This window comes from Mizuhopecten yessoensis, unplaced genomic scaffold (assembly GCF_002113885.1).
Source record: "Mizuhopecten yessoensis strain PY_sf001 unplaced genomic scaffold, ASM211388v2 scaffold10439, whole genome shotgun sequence".
Lineage (NCBI taxonomy): Eukaryota > Metazoa > Mollusca > Bivalvia > Pectinida > Pectinidae > Mizuhopecten > Mizuhopecten yessoensis.
Window position 1 is genome coordinate 229,199 of NW_018408547.1, and position 21,787 is coordinate 250,985.

Here is a 21,787-nt window from a genome sequence, read left to right on the forward strand (position 1 = left end):
CAACAGGAAGTAACAACACAAGTCAACAGGTAGTTATCATACAAGTCAACAGTAAGTAACAACACTAGTCACCAGGTAGTTATCATACAAGTCAACAGGTAGTTATCATACAAGTCAACAGGAAGTAACAACACAAGTCAACAGGTAGTTATCATACAAGTCAACAGGAAGTAACAACACTAGTCACCAGGTAGTTATCATACAAGTCAACAGGTAGTTATCATACAAGTCAACAGGAAGTAACAACACAAGTCAACAGGTAGTTATCATACAAGTCAACAGGTAGTAACCAAACAAGTCAACAGTAAGTAACAACACAAGTCAACAGGTAGTTATCATACAAGTCAACAGGAAGTAACTACAACAACCCACAGGAAGTAACAACACAAACAGGAACTAAGGTGATATGACAAAAGAAGCACATCCTGCACCTCACAACAATGAAGAGGAAATACACATTTACTGTTACATTATATTGCTGTAGTAAAATGATGCACCAACCAATCCAATATTTGAACACATACATGTTTTAAATAAAACAAAACATTTATATATACATATAAAATGTGGAAATTTAACATTGGAATATCAGGTTTATTAAGTGTTTGGTCCACAACAAAAAAAGCACCTGTGTTGCCCCCAGATTGCTCAACCTTATCTTAACTTAAGAAACTCCAAATTAATTTGGCAAAATTTTGCCCCCATTCTCAAATAGATTTATACTTTTTTTCTTGAATGTGATACAGGAAATATTCAAAAATCTGAAATCTATAACTTATTTTTGTATATTTTGTTTCTAGTAGAGATTGTATTTCCATAACTACTAGTAGTATCAAGAAAAAATAACAAATAAAAATTTGTGTATTTGATATAAAAACTAAATTTCAAAGATACATAAAGTGTAAACTGAAAACCAGGCACACTTGTATCATTTTTAAATTGAGTAGCAGGTGCAACAATACATTTAACACATAACAAGTTTCACATGTATTCATCACATAACCTTACATCAACCGCCCTATGAGAGTACCGAACGAAATAAATATGATACACATGAACAGTTCCTCTTTATAACAAAGTTCTGAAAGCTTTAAATCTTTTGATTTGGCAAATTTATAGAGTAGATATAATGGAATAAAAACATGTAACAGATCGGGAATCATGAGTCCGATATTCCTGGCATTCTGGAAATGAGATCCTTTGCCGTAAACCACATGTTGTATAAACTGGTCGGAACCTTCCACCGATATGTGCATTAGGTTGATGCTAACTATTGCTAGTATCTTCCAGGATACTATTTCATTACGATTATCGCATAAATTCAACACGAGGCACGTAGCGATGACTTCTGTGATGGTGAACAGCATATGATGTTTGTAGTAATCGTAAAAGTCCTCGTTGTAGTAACTGAAGTACGACCACCAGGAGTAATAGTGGGGATACAGGTTCGCAACATACAAAGCGAACATAGCAGGTCGCAGATTTCTCCGACGAATCAGTGGAATGAGGTACTTAATGCTTTCATACGCCAGGAGGACGAAGATCACGGTGAACAGCCAAATCCGCATTGTTTGCCAGGTGGCGTTGAAGTATACATGTTTGTAAGTTGTTGGCCCTTGATCCTCATATTGACCTAAAAATTACATATAAATAAAATAAAAAAAGATATAAACGATGGAGCCTCAACATCTGGATTCCGTAGTTTTATTACCGGTTTACATGTTTCGGCTAGCTAGGCTTGCCATCATCAGAACCAATAAAAGTGAGAGTTTTATTGAGAAAAATATCAATAAAACATTTTCGTTTTAAATGTATTAAACATTACTTTCTTCGGAGGATTGTTTGTTAATTAAAATGCCTTGTTCGTGTATAAATTAATCTGGCACATTTGCTGTGAGTTAAATTCTGACAGGTTTTGAAATTAGATTTGCATATCAGTAATGTAAGTATGTAATCATAAATAATACCAGTTCCTATTTTATAATTTATTTATATTTAAAACGTTTTGCGAAGTGTTTTTGTAACTAGGAGATGAACCAAATAAAAGAGCAACCAGGTGCAGCATACCCCCCCCCCCCCATAAAAAAAACTACATTCAGGATTTCTACTGACCCATCATGGATTTGTGTTTGAGCAGAAAACTGTACAATCAGTTTTACAATAATTTTATGTGGACATGCTACCTATTCTCTGTATACAAAATGCAGACTTTGTACAATCATCAATATAACTAGGAACACTAAAGACTTGTGGAGTATATATATATAGGACTATGTATAGAATAAAAACATTTTTTTCAGATCGTCCGCTAGGCCTTTCTGCCTTCTAGGGCTTCTTCAGGCGGATTCATAGGACTATATAGGACTATGTATAGAAGGGCTACTTTTAAACCAAGTATGAAGTTTGTATGTCCATACATTTTAAGTTATCATTATCATTCAGAGAAGCAAAATTATCTATTTGGCAATGGTAACCTTGAACTTTGACTGACTGCCCCTTAAACCAATAGGCTTAGTCACAATCAATAGGGAACCCAAAACCGGAAGTTTGAACTTTGTATAGTAATACATTCTTATGTTATTATTGGCACATTTTCAACTTTGTATATCAAGTAATCTTCTGGACAAGCCCTACCCAGCAGAATTCTATTTTTAGCAACAGTGACCCTGAACTCTGGGGCCCCAAGCCCAAAATCTGCAGGGTTCTTTGCATCCTCTTGGGCTACCACAAACCAAGTTTGAGGTTTGTGTGATCAAACATTCTCAAGTTATTATCTGGACAAGCCCTACCAAGCAGAATACTACTTTTAGCAACAGTGACCTTGACTTCTCCGACACCATGCCCAAAATGGATCGGGTTCTTTGTATCCACTAGGGCAAACCAAACACCAAGTTTGATCTTTGTATGATCAATCATTCTCAAGTTATTATCCAGACAAATACTATGGACAGATGGATTTAGATCTTCTCAATGGAACCTTATTGTAATACAATAAACTTTCATTTGTGTTAGTTGAGATTAGAAAGTTTCTAGAGGCATGAAGATTTCCAAAAATGGTACTAGTGTATTTGGCTTTAACATCCTGACAACGAAGCTAAATCACGTTTGAGACATATCTATATTTGAATATCTTAAGAAGTTTGATAAAAAAATATTTTTAGAAATGAATTTAGAGACGATTTTTTAAAAATTATATTGCCTTTGCCTTTGTAGCTTAATTTGTGACATATATTTATAGTAACCATGGTCATAACCCTGACACATTAACTGAATTTAACTCCTCATTCTTATACTTGTGGAACTAATCACTTTCATCAGCATAAGTTTATTGTTCTGGTGTGGAGTTGTCCCCCTTTGACCAATAACAACATTTACAATTTTTTGTGCACTGAAAACATTGCAAAAATTTTAATGTAACACGTGTGCATTGTGTAAAACTCACCTCTGAATACAGTATCGAAGCACGAACAAACGTGTGTATTGTGTAAAACCCACCTCTGAATACAGTATTGAAGCACGAACAAACGTGTGTATTGTGTAAAACTCACCTCTGAATACAGTATCGAAGCACGAACAAATGTGTGTATTATGTAAAACTCACCTCTGAATACAGTATCGAAGCACGAACAAACGTGTATTGTGTAAAACTCACCTCTGAATACAGTATCGAAGAACGAACAAACGTGTATTGTGTAAAACTCACCTCTGAATACAGTACGAAGCACGAACAAGCGTGTGTATTTTGTAAAACTCACCTCTGAATACAGTATCGAAGCACGAACAAATGTGTGTATTGTGTAAAACTCACCTCTGAATACAGTATCGAAGCATGAACAAGCGTGTGTATTGTGTAAAACTCACCTCTGAATACAGTATCGAAGCACGAACAAGTACACTTGTTCCTGTCCACCTTCCCTTTTCCTGGCACCCAGATTTTTAGATGGATTATACCTGAAAAACATTTGTTATAGAAATTGTAATAAATATTTCTTTTGGCATGACGAGAAAAGATTGTATACCCTTAACTCAAACTGTTACATATTATAATACAACTTTGCCCTTTCTACAGAACACTTTATCATGCCATGAAATAGCCGACACTTCATAGGGTGACCATGATAGAGAATGGGCAACAAGATATATATAGGAAAGTATATTCAGCATTAGTCTGAATAGCAGGTTAAATACTCCAGTTTACCAATACTTCTCTTAGAGGCCTTTTAAAGGGTATGCAAAAGTAGACTAAATATAATCAGTCCAAAGGTGACTTTTCCATGTAAATGGTAAAATATTAATATATAAACAAACTAGCAAGGAAGGTTTTCTAGCACTTTCATCGTATCTTCGTATTGTAACTGATACCCGACCAGTATCATCATTCTTCTAACCCGATGCCCAGGATTAGTAGATTTAAAAAAAGGTTTTTGAAGATTTTCAAATATTTACTTTGAAAATATAGCTCCAGTTAACAGAATTTTGCAAACTCTGCCTACCAACAGTGAGACTCGCACTCGAAAAATGAAATGTTACAACAGAGAAGTGACCGTGTAAGCAAATAGACATTCGTTCTAGCTGTCATCCTCGATATCCAGGGGTTACGCTCACTTTCGCTCTCTTCACCCCTGGAATATGTCATGGCAAAATTGAAGGCACGAAGATAGCTGTTTGATTGGTCTCGGGTAAAAAAAAAACTGACCAATCGCTAGGGTGACACCTCTCCTTTGAAGATTACAAAGGAGAGACGCCCAACTTCAAAGCCTGTCAAATTTTACTATTACATGACTGCGAGATTCTTTTGATGTACATCAAAGGATCAAACTAGTCATCATGTCTCATCAACAAGGTGGCGTACACCGAGCCTTCAATTTTGCCATGACATATTCCAGGGGTGTAGAGAGCAAAGGTGAGCGTAACCCCTGGATATCGAGGATGTCTAGCTGTATGTGTTGTAGCTATTATAGACAATGGTTTTTGTGATAAGCATTGAGTTATAACAAGTGAAAATGAAGACCTCTGATACCGGATCACAACTAAATGTTATTGTATATTTGCATTCTCTATCAATTTTCAGTTAATGGTTTTACAGGAAAGGCTGTAGTCACTAGATCAGTATAATCCAATCAGACACACAGTCACTGTTTAAGAACAGATGAGGTATAATAATAGCTGCAATAGCACTTTGATTAAGTTTGTTTGTTTGTTTATGTTTTACCTCCTATTAACAGCTATATTTATATATGGTCATTTAAGGATGTGCCAGGGAAAAAACGAAGTGCCTGGATAAAACCATCAATATGCGGCCAGTACCTGGGACGTCCTTACTTTGATTAAGTAAACAGTAGAACAGGTTAATGAAATGGTGAATTACCTATGTGGATGTATGGAAGGATCGTTACGAAGATGACACCACTGAGGAAGGCGAGGACCTTGTCCTTGTAGGTGGTGACTGATGAGGAACTGGAGTTGTGGAGTGTCGTCAACCGCTTCTCCATATAACTCTGCATCATGTTACTACCAGGGGCTGACCCAGACTTGTTGAAAAACATCTTTGTATGCTATTCTGTAGAAAAGAACAAGAAACAGTGATTATGATGGGTAGTAGTCAGATCATGGCACATAACAGCAAGGTAGGGAAATACTAGATATGGTTTGGAGCCGTAGATGTATCAAACTGCTGAAATATGTTAAGCTTATGACCATTCAGTATTTCTACAGTTGCAGACATTGGACGGTAGTATTACACAAAATCAGAAAAACATACTTGCATTGGCAAAAAAACAAAAAAAATCCAAAATCTGAGAGAAGAGAAGTGCTGAATTTAGTAATTAGCAGATATCTCACCGACATGAAAACCCGCCATCTATTTTTCTTAAAAATATATCTTGATTCTTTTAGTTTTAATTTCAAACATATAAATCGATATGTGATTTTTCCTTAAATTTCTTTAAACAGAATTCCTTCCTAATTGTTTCAGCTTTACTCACTCCAAGTCCTTACCAATCCTCCTTTGAGTTATGTAATTTCCAATTCAAATACATACACTGATACTTTGTACTTCAACTCAGTGTCCCATTATTATCAAAACTTCACTCAAAGTTGGAAATGTAATGACTACCTCAAACGCCAGTAAAATCTCTTAAATATTATCATGATAATTGCAACCTGTTATAAATTAAATACTAGGAGTTAGAGTGTTTAAAGAGATTTATTTTTTACAGACTGTCTGATTGTGACCTCACAAGCTCATATACACATATTTATTACAAGTGACAGTCATAATCAATCTGTCAGTGAAAATATCATATGCTTGACAAGCTATTGGTAATCAGTTAAATGAAACCTTATAGAATCAGACTATAGCCTCAGGAGATAGAGACATTCTTTTTTACTGACAGCTATAATTGATAGCATTTCACCAGTCATGTACCTACAACAGCTTGATATAATACAGTGAGTATATATATACATACTATTTGGGAGTTTTTTAATTTAATATATTTTAAAATTCTTGAAAACTCAGAATGAAAACAATGACAAATAAAGTTTCAATAATTCAAACAGTTTCACTGGTACATCAGGTACCTAATATAACTTCATAAAAGATTATAGCAGAATAATTTACCAAATAAATGTCAATGTAAACAAGAAAAGTTAATTAATCTATAAAGTTGCAGTGACAGTTGGTTTGTTTCTGTTTTACGTCCTATTAACAGCTATGGTCATTTAAGGACGTGCTAGGTTTTGTTGGTGGAGGAAAGCCAGAGTTCCAGGAGAAAAAAACCTGGTAACGGCCAGTACCAGACGACTGCCCCACGTAGGTCTCGAACCCGTGGGTACAACTATATGTTTAAAGCACAGCCCATAGTGTTGTTGAAAGAAAAATTAAGTCAGAATAAAAAATGTTGCTTGTTTCCAGATACCCATTTTTTTGTGCCTACCCTAAACTTTTTTGGCATTTTTTTTTAAAGAAGCACTGTTAAACTCAAGATTTCTTTCTTGCAAAGAATGAAGCATAAAGTTCATTGCCTTCCTACCCACCTTAACCTTTTCATATGTGTAATAGGAAACAAACCTATTTTTTCCTTTTTTCAAAAGACAGTTTTATCATAAAATTCAACTCGTCATAACTCAGTCATTTTTTCAAATATCAAATTGAAATTTGGTATAGAGGTGTATTATATTCATATTAACAACATATCTTCCGATGTCGCTTACTTTATTTGGTATTTTTAAAGATTTTGTCTGGGGATTCATGTTGTCACTTGAAGACGCTTGTTGTCGTCGATTGAAGACGGTTTTAAGGGTGACCGATCTGAAATTACCTTCCAATGTCAAAAACACCCTGTTGTATTTGAGCAACCCAGACAGGCACACGATAAAATACAGGGGCCTGAGAATGATCAAACATGCCACCTCCAAAGTAATGCAGATATATGTAGAAATATAGTGGTACCATCAGGGATAATTTTGAATTTTAATACTCTTTAACATCGCGGTTCAAACATACAAACCTATTGCACACCAATATGCTCTTGCACAGCTGATCAAAGTTATATAGACATACTAACAAGTTCAGTAATTGGTGACTATCAAAGCGGAACTGTCCACGCCCGCTCTTCTTTTACTGTCTTTAAGGCATCAGCACCTTTCTACTATATTCATTTCATTGTGTAGGCTTAATCCAAATCAAGCCATTGGTCTACGGCCGAGTTCTGTATCGATCATCTAAAATTGTTGGTCTCATTCTAGATCGCTTACATGCCTTAGGGTTTACACAAACAATATCCATTGAATTTCCTTCTACTCTGCCAGAGGTGGACCTTAATATATATATATGCATGATTTATGGTTCATCATGAAGCATGCCTTACTGTAACTTCGATATATAAGCTTACAATATACATTTGCAGTTATTGCCAGCTCAAACAGATTGCATACAAATAAAAAAGAGAAGCAATGGTCGTCTTAATTTGAATTGGAAACGTGTCGGACACGATTTTATACCTACATTAATGACTTACCTGTTCCTTACCTGTCCGACCTTCACTCAAACTCACCCTCCAAATCTTGACATCAGTGTCACATAGAAGCTTATGTGAAATTGAGGAAAAGAAAACACATAGATGACCACGATGAAAAATGGGCGACCAAATATGAGAGGCTCACCACGGGTATTGTTATAACTTTAATACTGCAAACATGATAAATTAAACTTTCATCCTTGTAATGGAAACATAGTTTAAAGTATTGTAGTAGAGATCCACTACCCAAAATCCTGTATAATATTTCAATTAAACAACTAAGTCTCAGAACTCAAAAAAAATCTACGTTGCGGAAAGAATATTAATATGGTAACAAATTATCTATTTATCTAGCATGAACCAGAACAGAAGATTATTTTTCTAAATCTAATAAATGGCAATGTGTACTCGACGAAAATATTGATATAGAAAATATATGAATGTAAGACTGTAAAAAAAATGCAAAAATAAATTTTGGAAAGATGTTTTATGATAACTGTTGGAAAAGTATCCGAGATAAGAAAAATAAATACATGTTCTTCATTACTATGAATTAATTTAAAGAAAAAAATCTTTCATGGAATAGCTAAGACAATAAAAATGTACCTCTGGCTAAAGTAAATAGTAATGATGCATGTTGTAAGCTAAAATGTGTCCTATTTTACCACTTAAACTTGAAATTTTCGTTAATATAAATAAAGGTGCGAAACGATATCATAGTTCTACAAGTAAAATAAAGTGGAATGGTCTAGATTATTAAACAGGGAGATTTATATTTCAAGTTACCAATAACATCTAAAATACACTGGTTTGATACAGGATAAATAGTCATATTTTAAAAACCTAAATAAACATTAAATTAAAATAGGATTATTCGAAACTCCAAATGTGTGCTGCTATTTCTGCAAAACAGACATAGAAACATTAGTATATATATGCTACTGGAGTGTGAAAAAGAACAGTCATTTTTTTCAGGTCTTTGGATTTAGATTTTAGATGTATTATTTATCTTATTAACATTCAAGAAAGAAACCTTTTTTTTTTTGGTATGCATGATTATATAAGAATGTATTATGAAACCGATGGCCATTATGAAACAATACATTAATAAATCAAAATACTTTAACAGACTCTACCAATCCATGCACTGAAAACTCCTATCATTTAAGGATCACAATACAACTTCAAGATATATTTCTGTAGGCTGATGTGTAGATATTGTTTTAAAATTTGATAATATTTGGAAAAAAGGAATACATTGCTAAGGGCATGCCTCCATGTGTATTGTGTATACCTGCATGTGTGTATGTGTTCTGGAGACAGGGTATGTTTGGTGTATTTGGCTCCTTGTGATAGCGCAGACCCGATGCCGAATTTATAGTGCTATCACATTGAAATATCATGTAGTTCTAGGCACCCAGCACAGCATTCCACCCGGTAATTATGCTGACATAGGGTTACCAGGTTTTGCCATTTCCCCAAATGCTGAACGTTAAACAGAGAATAACAACTACCATTTCTAAGGACTTTGGCATGTCCTAGCCCGGGGACAGAACCCATTGCCGTTTTCACATGGGCGAACTTTTAACATTAAAGCCAAAATTGAGGTATTGCCTCATTGGCTGAATTCCTTATTCTGATGGTAGTCCTGAAAATGAAATTGAATTTCAATATTGAAAATAAGTTTCGCGTTGATGGATGGGCTTTCTTTGCTATTTTTTAAATCGAAGCATGCGAATATATTGTATTCGTGGTAATAAAATAGTATTCCATTGTGCCCGATAAAAAGTTATGTATTGGTATACATTTATATAATCAACAACGATTTGGTGGCACAATTAATCAAATGGTAATTATGTATACTGTCACTTTCACAATGTTGTTGCAATTTATGGAAATGACTCTTATAAGCTGTTGTTACTTGTACTCAATCCTCGTCCTTAATGATTGAAGCAATGCAGTATGTTTAAACTAAATATATCTTTGATTTCAACAGCAGGCAAAACAAAAGAAAATACCCTAGTATAGCCCAAGTCGAACACACTTAAGTTCGTTACCATGATGATTAATTACACACTTGAAAAAGGGGGAGTTTTATTACAAATTCATGAGAAGGGAACTTGTTTTGTACATGATTATTTGTACATAAGTATTTGTGCAGGCTAATGCAGGATGGTGATGACTCTGAGGGACTCCAAAGACGTGAAAATCAGCGAGGCAGTGATACAGACAAGAACAGGGAGAAAGTGGTCAGCAAGCACTGCAGTTGGTGAAGCAGAGAGTATGCTTGAGTTGAAGGATATCATCGGGAACAGCTGCGTCGGAAGACAAGGAGTTGGCTTCTCTCATTTCCAGCAGTGGGAGAAAGCAAATACCCAAGAAAGACGGCAAATGGTGCAGAAAAAAATCAGAAGGATTGAGAAGGAAAGGAGGAGAGGGAAATATGTGGAACTCAGCAAACAGGGAGCGTGGACAAGATGGAATCTCCCAGAGAGGAAGATGACATGGGCTGAAATATGGAGGATGGAGCCCTTCCGGATAACATTTCTGCTACGATCCGTGTATGACACGCTACCATCTCCTGTTAACGTGCATCAGTGGGAATTGACGGATGATCCTTGCTGCAAACTATGCGGAGGAAGAGGAACAATGGCTCATATCTTGTCTGGTTGCAAAGAAGCACTACGACAGGGTAGATACTGATGGAGGCATGGCAACGTCTTGCGGGTCCTAGCAGATATCCTTGAAGTGGACAGAAGGAAGAAAAGAACTGGTGTAAGAACAAACCAGGTTGGTATCAAGTTTGTGAAACCAGGGGAGAAAACCACAGTAAAGCCTCGAAGCACCTCATCCATCTTGGAACGGGCGCCAACATGGGAGATAAAGGTTGACATTGACAGGAAGTTTGTGTTTCAAGGAATAGTGGAAACAACGCTGATGTGGAAGACGACATAGACGAGTAGTGGTTTGGCCACCGCTACTGACCCACCAGTCGGAGGATGTAGTGATTAAGGGTCGAAACATCTGAAGAGGGCTGGCCATCACCTGATGACGTCAAATGAGGCTTCGCGACTAGAATGATAGCAGTGACGTCGGACTACAAGTCAAGGATGTCACAAGATGCAGAATTACCATCATCTGTAAGCAATCAACCGTCATGACGAAACACGTTTAGTCGAACTTACTAAATGTGTTTTGTACTCAATTACATAGATTATTTAGGTACAAAACACAGTTTATATCAAATGTGTTTTGTCGGCCGCTGTCGGCCATCGTAGATAAGACAAAAATGTCCCATTCGTAAATCTCCATATGATCTCAAAAGTTAAATGATAGACACATAAATGTTTTAAGTCACAGATATCAGTTAAGCAAATGCGTGAGGCCATACAGGTTATCTTCGATTGTTTTATCGATCCCCAATGTATTATCACTTGATCAGGGACATATGGGCAACATTTGATTTGCAACACGTTTAATACAAAATGGCTAGAACATGAGAAAATATTGATTTAACTTCTGTGATAAATGTATTGTCCTATATATATTTAGGCAGAGATCGCAGCAAACTGTTTACTTAAAAAATATAAAACAAAGTCACCTTGACCTAAATATCAAATATATATTATGTTTTCAGTAAGTACTTTGATATAAGTCGTACAAACAAATTCAAAATTATTAGAAAGTTTCCAAACAAATTATGACTCCCTCACACCTCGTTATGGTCACTATAACTTGATGTCATACGATAATGGCATAACCCAAAGTATGTTAACACAAACTATAACTCTAACCGGTCGGGTATTGTCTGGCGCTAATGCCTGCCTGTCCAATAAGGACAGCCAAAGATTAGGGATTTCTGTCCCACTGCAGGTAAAAGACTAGAGAACGTCACTGTAGGGTTTCGTACATAGAGTAACCTCATCTTAATTTTATATTGGATATAATTGTAGGGCAAATGGGTACTGACATTACCCAGGTAACAGAGTTATCGAGGGTTCGAATCCTAGTCTAGTCAAGCTCCGTTATATTTACACTCAGAACACTATGTGTATTATATCTGTTTACTCCACCCATTGATAGGGCATGGTGTTCTTTTCAGAAATGTTTAAGTGTTACCAATGCATAAAACAGGAATCCTTGAGTGTTTGCATATAAACGTTTGAATAACACCCACGGAGTCGCCTACGGAAATTACATATCATCACGCGACAAAAAACCCAGATTTATCCAGTGAAAATTTTCATTCTAATAATAGACACGGGTAACGACACGTCGACTGTCATAATTAGACATTCATCAGTCGGACGGAAAGCGTCATCGAAGGTGAGTTGTTGTGGAAGTAGGGTAATGTTTTGTTGTTCTCCTGTTATCTTTGCTTGCTACATTACTAAGTTATTTTTTGAACCAGTACAATAGAGATACTATTTTACCATTGATTTTACTTCCCATTTAGTTAACGGTAGTATCCATTGAGACTTTAAACATTGAAAAGTTCCCTTTATCTTTCCGGATCAGCTGCCTACATTTTTGTTGTGGTTTGTGATGTCCTTTCCTGTTGACATCTTTTATTATCGACACGGAATTCCGATTGTGTCCTTGTGAGTTAACGCTGTGGCATTGTTTATCATTTAACACAAGTTACAGGACAAGACAGCCGATTAGACTAGTCTAGTTTTGTGGATACCAAAATTTGACCTATGAACTTTGGTGACCTATATATGTTGACCTTGATATAACATCGGTATATCATGTTTACATGAAAGGTGTGCCTTATTAATTTGACCTATGACTTTTGGTTCACCTTTGCATTGGTGAAACAGATGCAAATGAAAGGTATGCAATATTGATCGATCGACTTATGACCTTAGGAGATCTATATACTGATTTTTTGTATAATTTTGCTTTTCGGTATGTCATACTAATCGAAATAGGTGATCGGTTTCGGCTATAACTTTCGATTTAGCATGTCCAAATTAATAGCAATGTCATATTGTCTTTACTTTTATCGTATACTGCTTTGATTCTCCTTTTAAATTTGAAGGTCATGTCGAAATCATCTAAGTTAGACCAAACTCTGATTGCATTCCATCCGTGCTGTTCTGCGCTCGTCACAGAACAAACTGACATTTTCACTCCGTTTGTGTAAATAATACACACTCTAAAGTATATCACTTAGTTATGCTAGTAACTTTATCATTCCATCGTTCGTGCTACTAAAGTGAAACAATGTAATTATGTCTCCCCTTCGAATGAAGGAAGACATATTGTATTAGTACTGGTTCTTCTTCTTCTTCTTCTTCTTCTTCTTCTTCTTCTTCTTCTTCTTCTTCTTCTTCTTCTTCTTCTTCTCCTTCTTCTGGTTCTTCTTATCTGACTTGTCCGGGCCATAACTTTTCAACCGTTAAAGAAATCTTGATGAAACTTTAGGTATGCATGCATCAACCACAGGAGGTGTGCAGTGTACTGGAATTAGGTCACTGTGACCTTCACCTCAAGGTCAAAGGTTAAATGAGTGCACATTTTCAATAAATTCTTGTCCGGTCGGTAAATTTCAAACCGTTACAGATATCTTAATCAAACTTGAAGTGTACCTGCATCACCCGCAGAAGGTGTGTAGTGCACTGGAACTAGGTCTCGTGCCCCACTATATACAGAGTTATGACCCTTTGTTTGATTTTGATACCGACGTTTGTCAAGAGCATAAGTTCTATGTTATTTCACCTACGTTGACCATACTTACCATATTTATGTATCTTGGGAAGGCGGAACTTCTCACACTAAAATCAGATTTTATGCCCCACTATATACAGAGTTATGGCCCTTTGTTTATTTTAAATACCGAAGTTTGTCCACGGCATAACTTCTTAACCATTAAAGATATCTTAATCAAACTTGAAGTATACTTGCATCACCCACAGGAGGTGTGCAGTGCACTGAAATTAGGTCTCGTACCACACTATATAACAGAGTTATGGCCCTTTGTTTAATTTTGATACCGAAGTTTGTCCAAGGCATAACTGCCATGTTATTAGGGCCCCGCATCTTCTATACTAATTCTTAAGTCCGTCCGTTACAATCAAACAAGGGATCAACTGACCAAAGGTCAAGGTCACTGGGTCAAAGGTCAAGGTCACTGGGTCAAAGGTCAAGGTCAAATTTTGTATCTTTTGACTGATAAACATTTTGTTAGGACACTTTGAAGCAATGTTGGTCGGAATTAAACAAGGAGTCATTTGATCAAAGATCAAGGTCACTTGGTCAAAGGTCAAGGTCCAAATTTTGTATTTTTTCACTGATGAATATTTTGTTATGACACTTTCAAGCAATGTTGGTCGGAATTAAACAAGGAGTCATTTGACCAAAGTTCAAGGTCACTTGGTCAAAGGTCAAGGTCAAATTCAGTATCATTTCACTGGGGAACATTTTGTTATGACACTTTGAAGCAAAGTTGTTCGCAATTAAAGAAGGAGTCAGTTGACCAAACGTCAAGGTCACTGGGTTAAAAGTGAAGGTTACATTTTGCATCTTTTCACTGCTGAACATTTCGTTTTGATACTTTGAAGCAAAGATGTTCAGAACTTAACACAGAGTCAACTGACCAAAGGTCAAGGTTACGGGTTCCAAAGGTTAAGGTCAAGATCAAGTTTTGTATTTTTCACTGATGAACATTTTGTTATGCTATTATGAAGCAAAGTTGGACGGAATTGAAAAATGAGTCAACTGACCAAAGATCGGGGTCACTGTGTTAAAGGTCAAGGTCATTTGGGTCAAATGTGGATCTCTTACTTTGACCCTGGCTCTTGATGGGGGAGGTATTTAAGGTGAAATAAAACAAATCAAAGCTAACAAATGAGTATTGCACCGGTATTTACATTTTTGTGTGCCCAGTATATATGGAAGTGGAAGGAAACAAGACTCACATCATAGTACATGTAAAATGTATATTTATCTTCCTTGCGATTCTTTTTGAAGTCCAAATGTCCAACGTCAAGTTAAGCTATATGGGCAGATTGCTTCTTGATAATTATGGGGGATATATTGCCACAAGACGGGGCCTTTACTGACCTGTCAGTGTTCTAGTTTGACCAAACTTGCTAGAGTTTTAATGTATCTTGGGTAAGTAGGAGTGTCAAATTCTTAATTCGGGTCTCGTGCCCCACTATATAAAGCGATATGGCCCTTTGTTATTTTTTTATACCGGAGTTTTTTTCTATTGGCTAATAAGGGGAGACATTTGCTTTTGTTCACAAAAACAAAATTCTAGTTAATGTTGATTCACTGTCTGTCAACCCCAGTGGTTAAGGTGTCTGACCATCTATGTTCACTAGCCCTCTACCACTGGGTACCGGGTTCGAGGCCTACGCGGGACTGTCGCAAACTACTTCCACAGGTCGATGCTTTTTCTCCGGGTACTCCGGTTTTCTTTCACCACCAAACATGGCTCGTCCCTAAATGACCATATAGCTGTTATTAGGACCTAAAACACAAACACGAACCAAACCAAACCCCAAATAAAACACTTAGATATTCTAAAGAATATTTTTAAATGGTTTGATGCGTAGTCTGCTAGGGTTCATTGGTACGGTTATACATGTAATTACAATGCCAACGGTTTTTGTTATAAGAAAATTATTGAAACGCACATTAGCTGTAATCATACATAACCTATTCAAATATACATCATATGATCTATCAGAGGATATAAATATAGGTAAGTGTAGTCTTATTTGAATATCATCGCTTTACTTTTGCATGCCTGATACTAAATGAGAAAATGCTTCATTTCAGCCTCATGATGGCTATTTGACCGATTTGAAAAAGACGTCATCTACAATTTATCAGCATAGAAGGAAGGTGATTAAAGTTGGGTAGACCACAAACAAACCTACACATCTGAAAAACAAATGCAATAGACAAAAACACTTATTTTTGCCTTCATTACGCAGGACAAAACAGGAAAATTAAACAGTGGTTTACGAGAAGAATACCCGATTTCACAATAAGACCTTTTTAACCAAATAATACATCGGGAATGAATCACCAGTCTGATTTCGTGGGCAGTGTACAGAACAACTCATCTGCTACACAAGACGAGAATGTTCAAGCCAATGCCATGGACATGACACAATCTTACACAAATGGTTTGCAAAGAGAAAACAGTCAGTATGATATCATGAACAGTATACATCCTAACACTGTGGGCTCACAGGAGGAAAATGTTCAATACGACCCCATTAACCAAACGTGTTCCGAATCAGCTGATACAAACGAAAAGGGCGATCAATGCGGTACGGTTGACAGTAAGCCGTCTCACTCAGCTTGTTCGCACGAGAATGGCAACACCAATCCAACCGACAATAAGTTGTTCTCCACAGTTGGTCCACAGCAAATGAATAGTCAATCGGATGTTTTTTACAATACTAATTCAGGCAGAATCGATAAAGGACAAGGACAACGCAGTCCCTTCGGCTCAGCTGATGCACAAGGAGAGGGTGACGATTCTGATATCACCAACAGCAAGCAGCATGATTTAGCTAGCTCACAGGACGAAAATGGCCAAACCGATCTATTGGATTACAAGCAATCCCGCAAACCTAACATGCAAGAGCAGAATGGCGAATCTGATATCTCGAATAGAAAGCAGGCGAACACAGATAATTCACAGGACCAGAACAGCTATTCTGATATCATGAACAATAAAACGTCCAACGCAGTCGGTTCACAAGTAAATAACAAACTGGATATTTTAGACAACAAGCATTCGAAGCCATCCGATGCTCAAGAAGTCAGCCGAAGATTGTCTATGGGTAGTGATCTGTCAGACGAGAATGGTGAAGCCAATGCCGTGGACATGACACAATCTTACACAAATGGTTTGCGAAGAGAAAACAGTCAGTATGATATCATGAACAGTAGACATCCTAACACTGTGGGCTCACAGGAGGGAAATGTTCAATACGACCCCATTAACCAAACGTGTTCCGAATCAGCTGATACAAACGAAAAGGGCGATCAATGCGGTACGATTGACAGTAAGCCGTCTCACTCAGCTTGTTCGCACGAGAATGGCAACACCAATCCAACCGACAATAAGTTGTTCTCCACAGTTGGTCAACAGCGAATGAATAGTCAATCGGATGTTTTTGACAATACTAATTCAGGCAGAACCGATAAAGGACGAGGACAACGCAGTCCCTTCGGCTCAACTGATGCACAAGGAGAGGGTGACGATTCTGATATCACCAACAGCAAGCAGCATGATTTAGCTAGCTCACATGACGAAAAAGAGCAGAATGGCCAATCTGATATCACAGATAGAAAGCAGGCGAACACAGATAATTTACAGGACCAAAACAGCTATGCTGAATGCACGAACAACAAAACGTCCAACGCAGTCGGTTCACAAGTAAATAACAAACTGGAAATTTTAGACAACAAGCATTCGAAGCCATCCGATGCTCAAGAAGTCAGCCGAAGATTTTCTATGGGCAGTGATCTGTCAGACGCAGCTGATAAACAAGAGAGAAAATACAGTCCCAGTGTCGCTAACCAGTGCGACTCGGCTCATACAGCAGTAAGCACACAAAAAGAGAATGACCAATCCGATCTTTTGGATAACAACCAATCCTGTACAGCTAACTCACTAGAGGAAAATGACGAAAGTAACATAACTAACAGTACGCTGCTTTATGTAGCTGGCTCACAAGACGAGAACGACCAATCAGATGTTTTTGATAATAACCAATCCTGTGCAACTAACAACGGCCAGGAGGAGAATGACAGAAGTAGCATAACTAACAGTAAGCTGCTCAATGGTGCTGGCTCGGAGGAAGAGAATGACAAATCTGATCTTTTAGCCAACAAGCAACTGTGCACTGCTTACGCCCAGGACCCCCATATTGTTAATCAAGAGACTGCAATACATCAACCAGGAGAAAGTGAAAGACCATGTAAGTGCTATATTTTAAACGTACAGACATGAATGTTTGTGGGTACCGCTGCTTTATTATTGGGGCATGGTCATTTAGGGCAGAGGTCTCGCCCTCCTCAGTTGTCCACAAGTAATAATAATGCAGTAATTCTGTAAAACTGCCAGTATTTTAGTAGTTCTTATTTGTGAAATGCCCATTAAGTTTATTATAACGTAGAATTATTGTAGATTGAGCACAGTAATGTATTAACATGTGCATTTCACAGGCCGGCGGATTTACATTTCTCCTGTATATAGGAATCACGAGACAAACTAGTCTTGCAAATCTCCTTTGTTTATAGTTATCATAATCCTTAATTATTTTTTTGTATAATTCTACAATATATAGGTTTATGTTTCGATTAATTTCTACACATGGTATTACATCATATTAATGTGTAAATGTTAATGTATTGTAGTAAACATGGCAGTTGCGATGAACATGCTGCATTTTATGCTGCAAAAGCGACCTGGGGAAGTGGATGTCACTTTTAATGAGACCACAGTGATCGGAAACAAAAACAAGATCGTCCACGGAAACCGTGAGTTGCATTGTGATTTAATGCATCCCTTATAAATGCATGCATTCAAGGGAATTGCCCCAATAAGGCTGTTTTCGGCTTTTTCCTCTGCTCTAATTATTCTTGTAAAATTATATTACAGTACCGTGCTTCGAGTAACTCTTTTAAAATATTAGCAATTTCCCGAAAGTGTCTGTCCTTTTACTCTTTCATTTATAATTTGTTTCTCACAAAAACATTTAACACAAAGACGCAGACTAGCAATAACTTTATCCCAAAAACTGGTTGTAGATTAACAACATTTAGTAATGGAAACAGAAACTGTAATAAAGTTAACATTTTTCAATAGATGATATATGATGTTTTAGTTTGAAATTGGATCAACTATTTTTCACAAAGCCTATAAAACGTGGCGCGCTATTCTGAGCGAAAAGCTAATCGATCGGTCTTATATTTTAATAACTTGATGTATCACTCTTTAGCAGTTCATAATTATTTTCTCAACGTAATTTTTAATTAAAATGACTATAATGTGATAAATGTAACATGACTTCAATATTACTGTTATGAGAAATATCATTGAGACACCCTCACATCATGTGTTTGCTTTCTCAATCCTACAAACACAGCTGTTCGATTGTCTTTCAAAAACTAAATCACAAAACAATATCAATTCACGTCAACAATAAATATGTAGTAAGTGATCTCAACATAGCTTTGTGAGAAAGTTACTCCATCACAATAAATCATTATATCAAATATGACCCATTTTTTTATATATCCTCATCGGTTGGATCCTAATCATGTGGAGGTCTTTGATTTGTAATACTGTTTTAAAAACCAAGCAGATTGGTATGCCGTTTATGACGTCAAATCAATTCAATAAGAATGATACAACCACGTTAATAAATACACATGATAAAACTAATGCAAAGATATAAATGATCATCATCCAAAAGAAATGTTTGTTATGTTTATGTGTTTAGCTGAAGAACATTCTGAGACATTGCATGCTATCTCAGCATCAGCTAGTCAGATGACTGATGAACGAGAAGAGCAGACAACTAGCTTAAAACAGGAGATACATGGATCAGAGAGGAGACTGACCAGGGTTATCGCAGATGAAGGATCGCACATAGCAGCCACTGTAACCAATACAGGGCATGATGTCTCTGGCAGAATCGATGAAACAAAGGAACGAGTACACAATATGCAGGAGTCCATGGAACGTAAGCAGGACGATCTGGAATTTAATATTGCGAAAATGAAGCAGCAAACTGCAGACTTGCACCGGGACACAGAAGAAAGTGCGTCATATAATGCAAACAAATCCACCGAAGCACAGAAGGAAGCTATAGAACAATCTGTCAATAAGACCACTGTCAATATTTCTAAAGAAATCGCCAAAGTACAAGCCGATTTTAGCGACACAGAGCAAACAATGCGTCGAGTTGTGAAACAGCAGTCAACTTTTCTGCAAAACAAAATTGTAACTATGACGCAAAAGTTGACAACTGATATGAAGCAAAACGGAGATGACTTTCGCCTCCTTACAGAACGCATACACACTGCAGAAGAGGACACCACTGAGGCTATTGGTTGTTTAAAAGGATCTGTGGATTCTCTTAGAGAGAACCAGGCTCTTATTTTAGGAGAAATACAAAAACTTACAAACCAGATGACAGAGTTGCAGACAAGCATTCAAAACTCAAACAAAAATCACGAAAAAGCGACTAATGAAATAAATTGGCACCTCCGTGAGCTAGAGCAGAAAATTGGTCACATGGATGAAAATATGGAAGAACTAGCATCAGAAACCTCTGTCATTAAAGGGAAGAATGTAGTTATCGACACGGTTTGCAAGTCTGTGAAGCGCTCTGAAAGACGCATTTTGAATGCTCGCACAAACCAGCGTAAATGAAACTATTGACAGAAATACATGCAATCAACTTTGTCTATAGCTCATTAAAAATAGATTTTCTATTTAGGAATGATACATACCACTGCATCATTCTACAAAGAAGAAATCAAAAATCGATGTTCACTTGAAGTGATAACAGCACACAAAGCCAAACATCAGGACAGATAACAATACCCCTATTGACAAGAACGTCTGGCGCATATCACAAGGTATATATTACCAACGATGTGCGTCTTAATGAATACCTTTTATCAAGGTGGACTGATACCAAAAGCAAAATGATCGATTTATATAAATATTTTTTTATCAAATGCATACACCTACGTGTAAAGTCACGAAGGTTGCCGAGTGTCTTTTATCATTTGTATTTATACCAAAAGCAAAATGAATGATCGATTTATATAAATATTTTTTTATCAAATGCATACACCTACGTGTAAAGTCACGAAGGTTGCCGAGTGTCTTTTATCATTTGTATTTACCAAAAGACAGCTATATATAAATGATGTTTCCAGAATTATTTGGAATCGCTGTTAATGTCAGACATTTTGCAGACGACTCCTTTAGTCGGATCTTACTTCCAAGTCGGACATGCACGATCGAAATGTTCTGCTACTGATGTTTTTGATTTTTTTTTAATATTGTAACCGAGTTGTAAAATATTTAGTTGACTAAATTGATTATTTGCATATGTTGGATTCAGACGAAATAACAGCTATCCCGTTCTTTCGAAACATTTCTTTCACAATAAATGTTCCGATTTATAATAATTCCCTGAGTCTCAATAAGGTAATTCATTACTATAAATATTTTACTGGAGAAGTTGTAAAACGTCTTATTTGAAACTTTGCAGATTTTTTTTATGAATCATATTGTCTGTAATTAATACATATAAGTTGTTTCTTGTTTTTATTTGTCAATAGAATGTAATTGTAACATAAAACATGTATATTTAACATCATTCTTTGTCTATATATTTGATATTCTATACAATGGACGGGAAAAGTTAGTTTTTGAAACAGGTTTAGAAACATTGTCTGCTAGAAGAAAAAGAAGAAAGCTTCAACTCTTGTTTAAAATGCATGTTAATCAAACACCAGACTATTTTTCTTCCCTGCTTTTCTCCACTGTACAAGATCTAGTTCGCTATCCTTTGCGAAACAGAAATGATTATAGAATCCCGTATTTCAGATCATCAACAACAAACTCTTCTTTTTTACCGTCAACTGTTCGCTGTTGGAATACCCTTGATAACTCTATAAGGTCATCATTGAATACCTTTAAAAATTCCCTGAAACCCAACGATCAATTTATTCCTCCTTCGTACTTTTGTAATGGCGACCGTAGGTTA

General features: G+C 36.5%; 2 protein-coding genes across 2 annotated transcripts; one reads left to right on the plus strand and one right to left on the minus strand.

The window, feature by feature from the left end:
* Positions 1 to 861: 861 nt before the first annotated feature.
* On the minus strand, positions 862 to 8,090 carry LOC110460587. Its single transcript, XM_021513572.1, has 4 exons — positions 8,022 to 8,090; positions 5,369 to 5,560; positions 3,862 to 3,951; positions 862 to 1,633 (listed from the first exon to the last, which is right to left on the minus strand). Exons 2-4 carry the CDS (start codon positions 5,544 to 5,546, stop codon positions 1,005 to 1,007), a joined length of 897 nt encoding a protein of 298 aa, XP_021369247.1. The 5' UTR covers positions 5,547 to 5,560; positions 8,022 to 8,090; the 3' UTR covers positions 862 to 1,004.
* Positions 8,091 to 12,261: 4,171 nt separating this feature from the next.
* On the plus strand, positions 12,262 to 21,349 carry LOC110460586 (protein PFC0760c-like). The gene is made up of 4 exons (XM_021513571.1): positions 12,262 to 12,347; positions 15,813 to 17,974; positions 18,414 to 18,536; positions 19,502 to 21,349. The coding sequence occupies exons 2-4, from the start codon at positions 16,057 to 16,059 to the stop codon at positions 20,434 to 20,436; spliced, it is 2,976 nt and encodes a 991-aa protein (XP_021369246.1). The 5' UTR covers positions 12,262 to 12,347; positions 15,813 to 16,056; the 3' UTR covers positions 20,437 to 21,349.
* Positions 21,350 to 21,787: the final 438 nt, after the last annotated feature.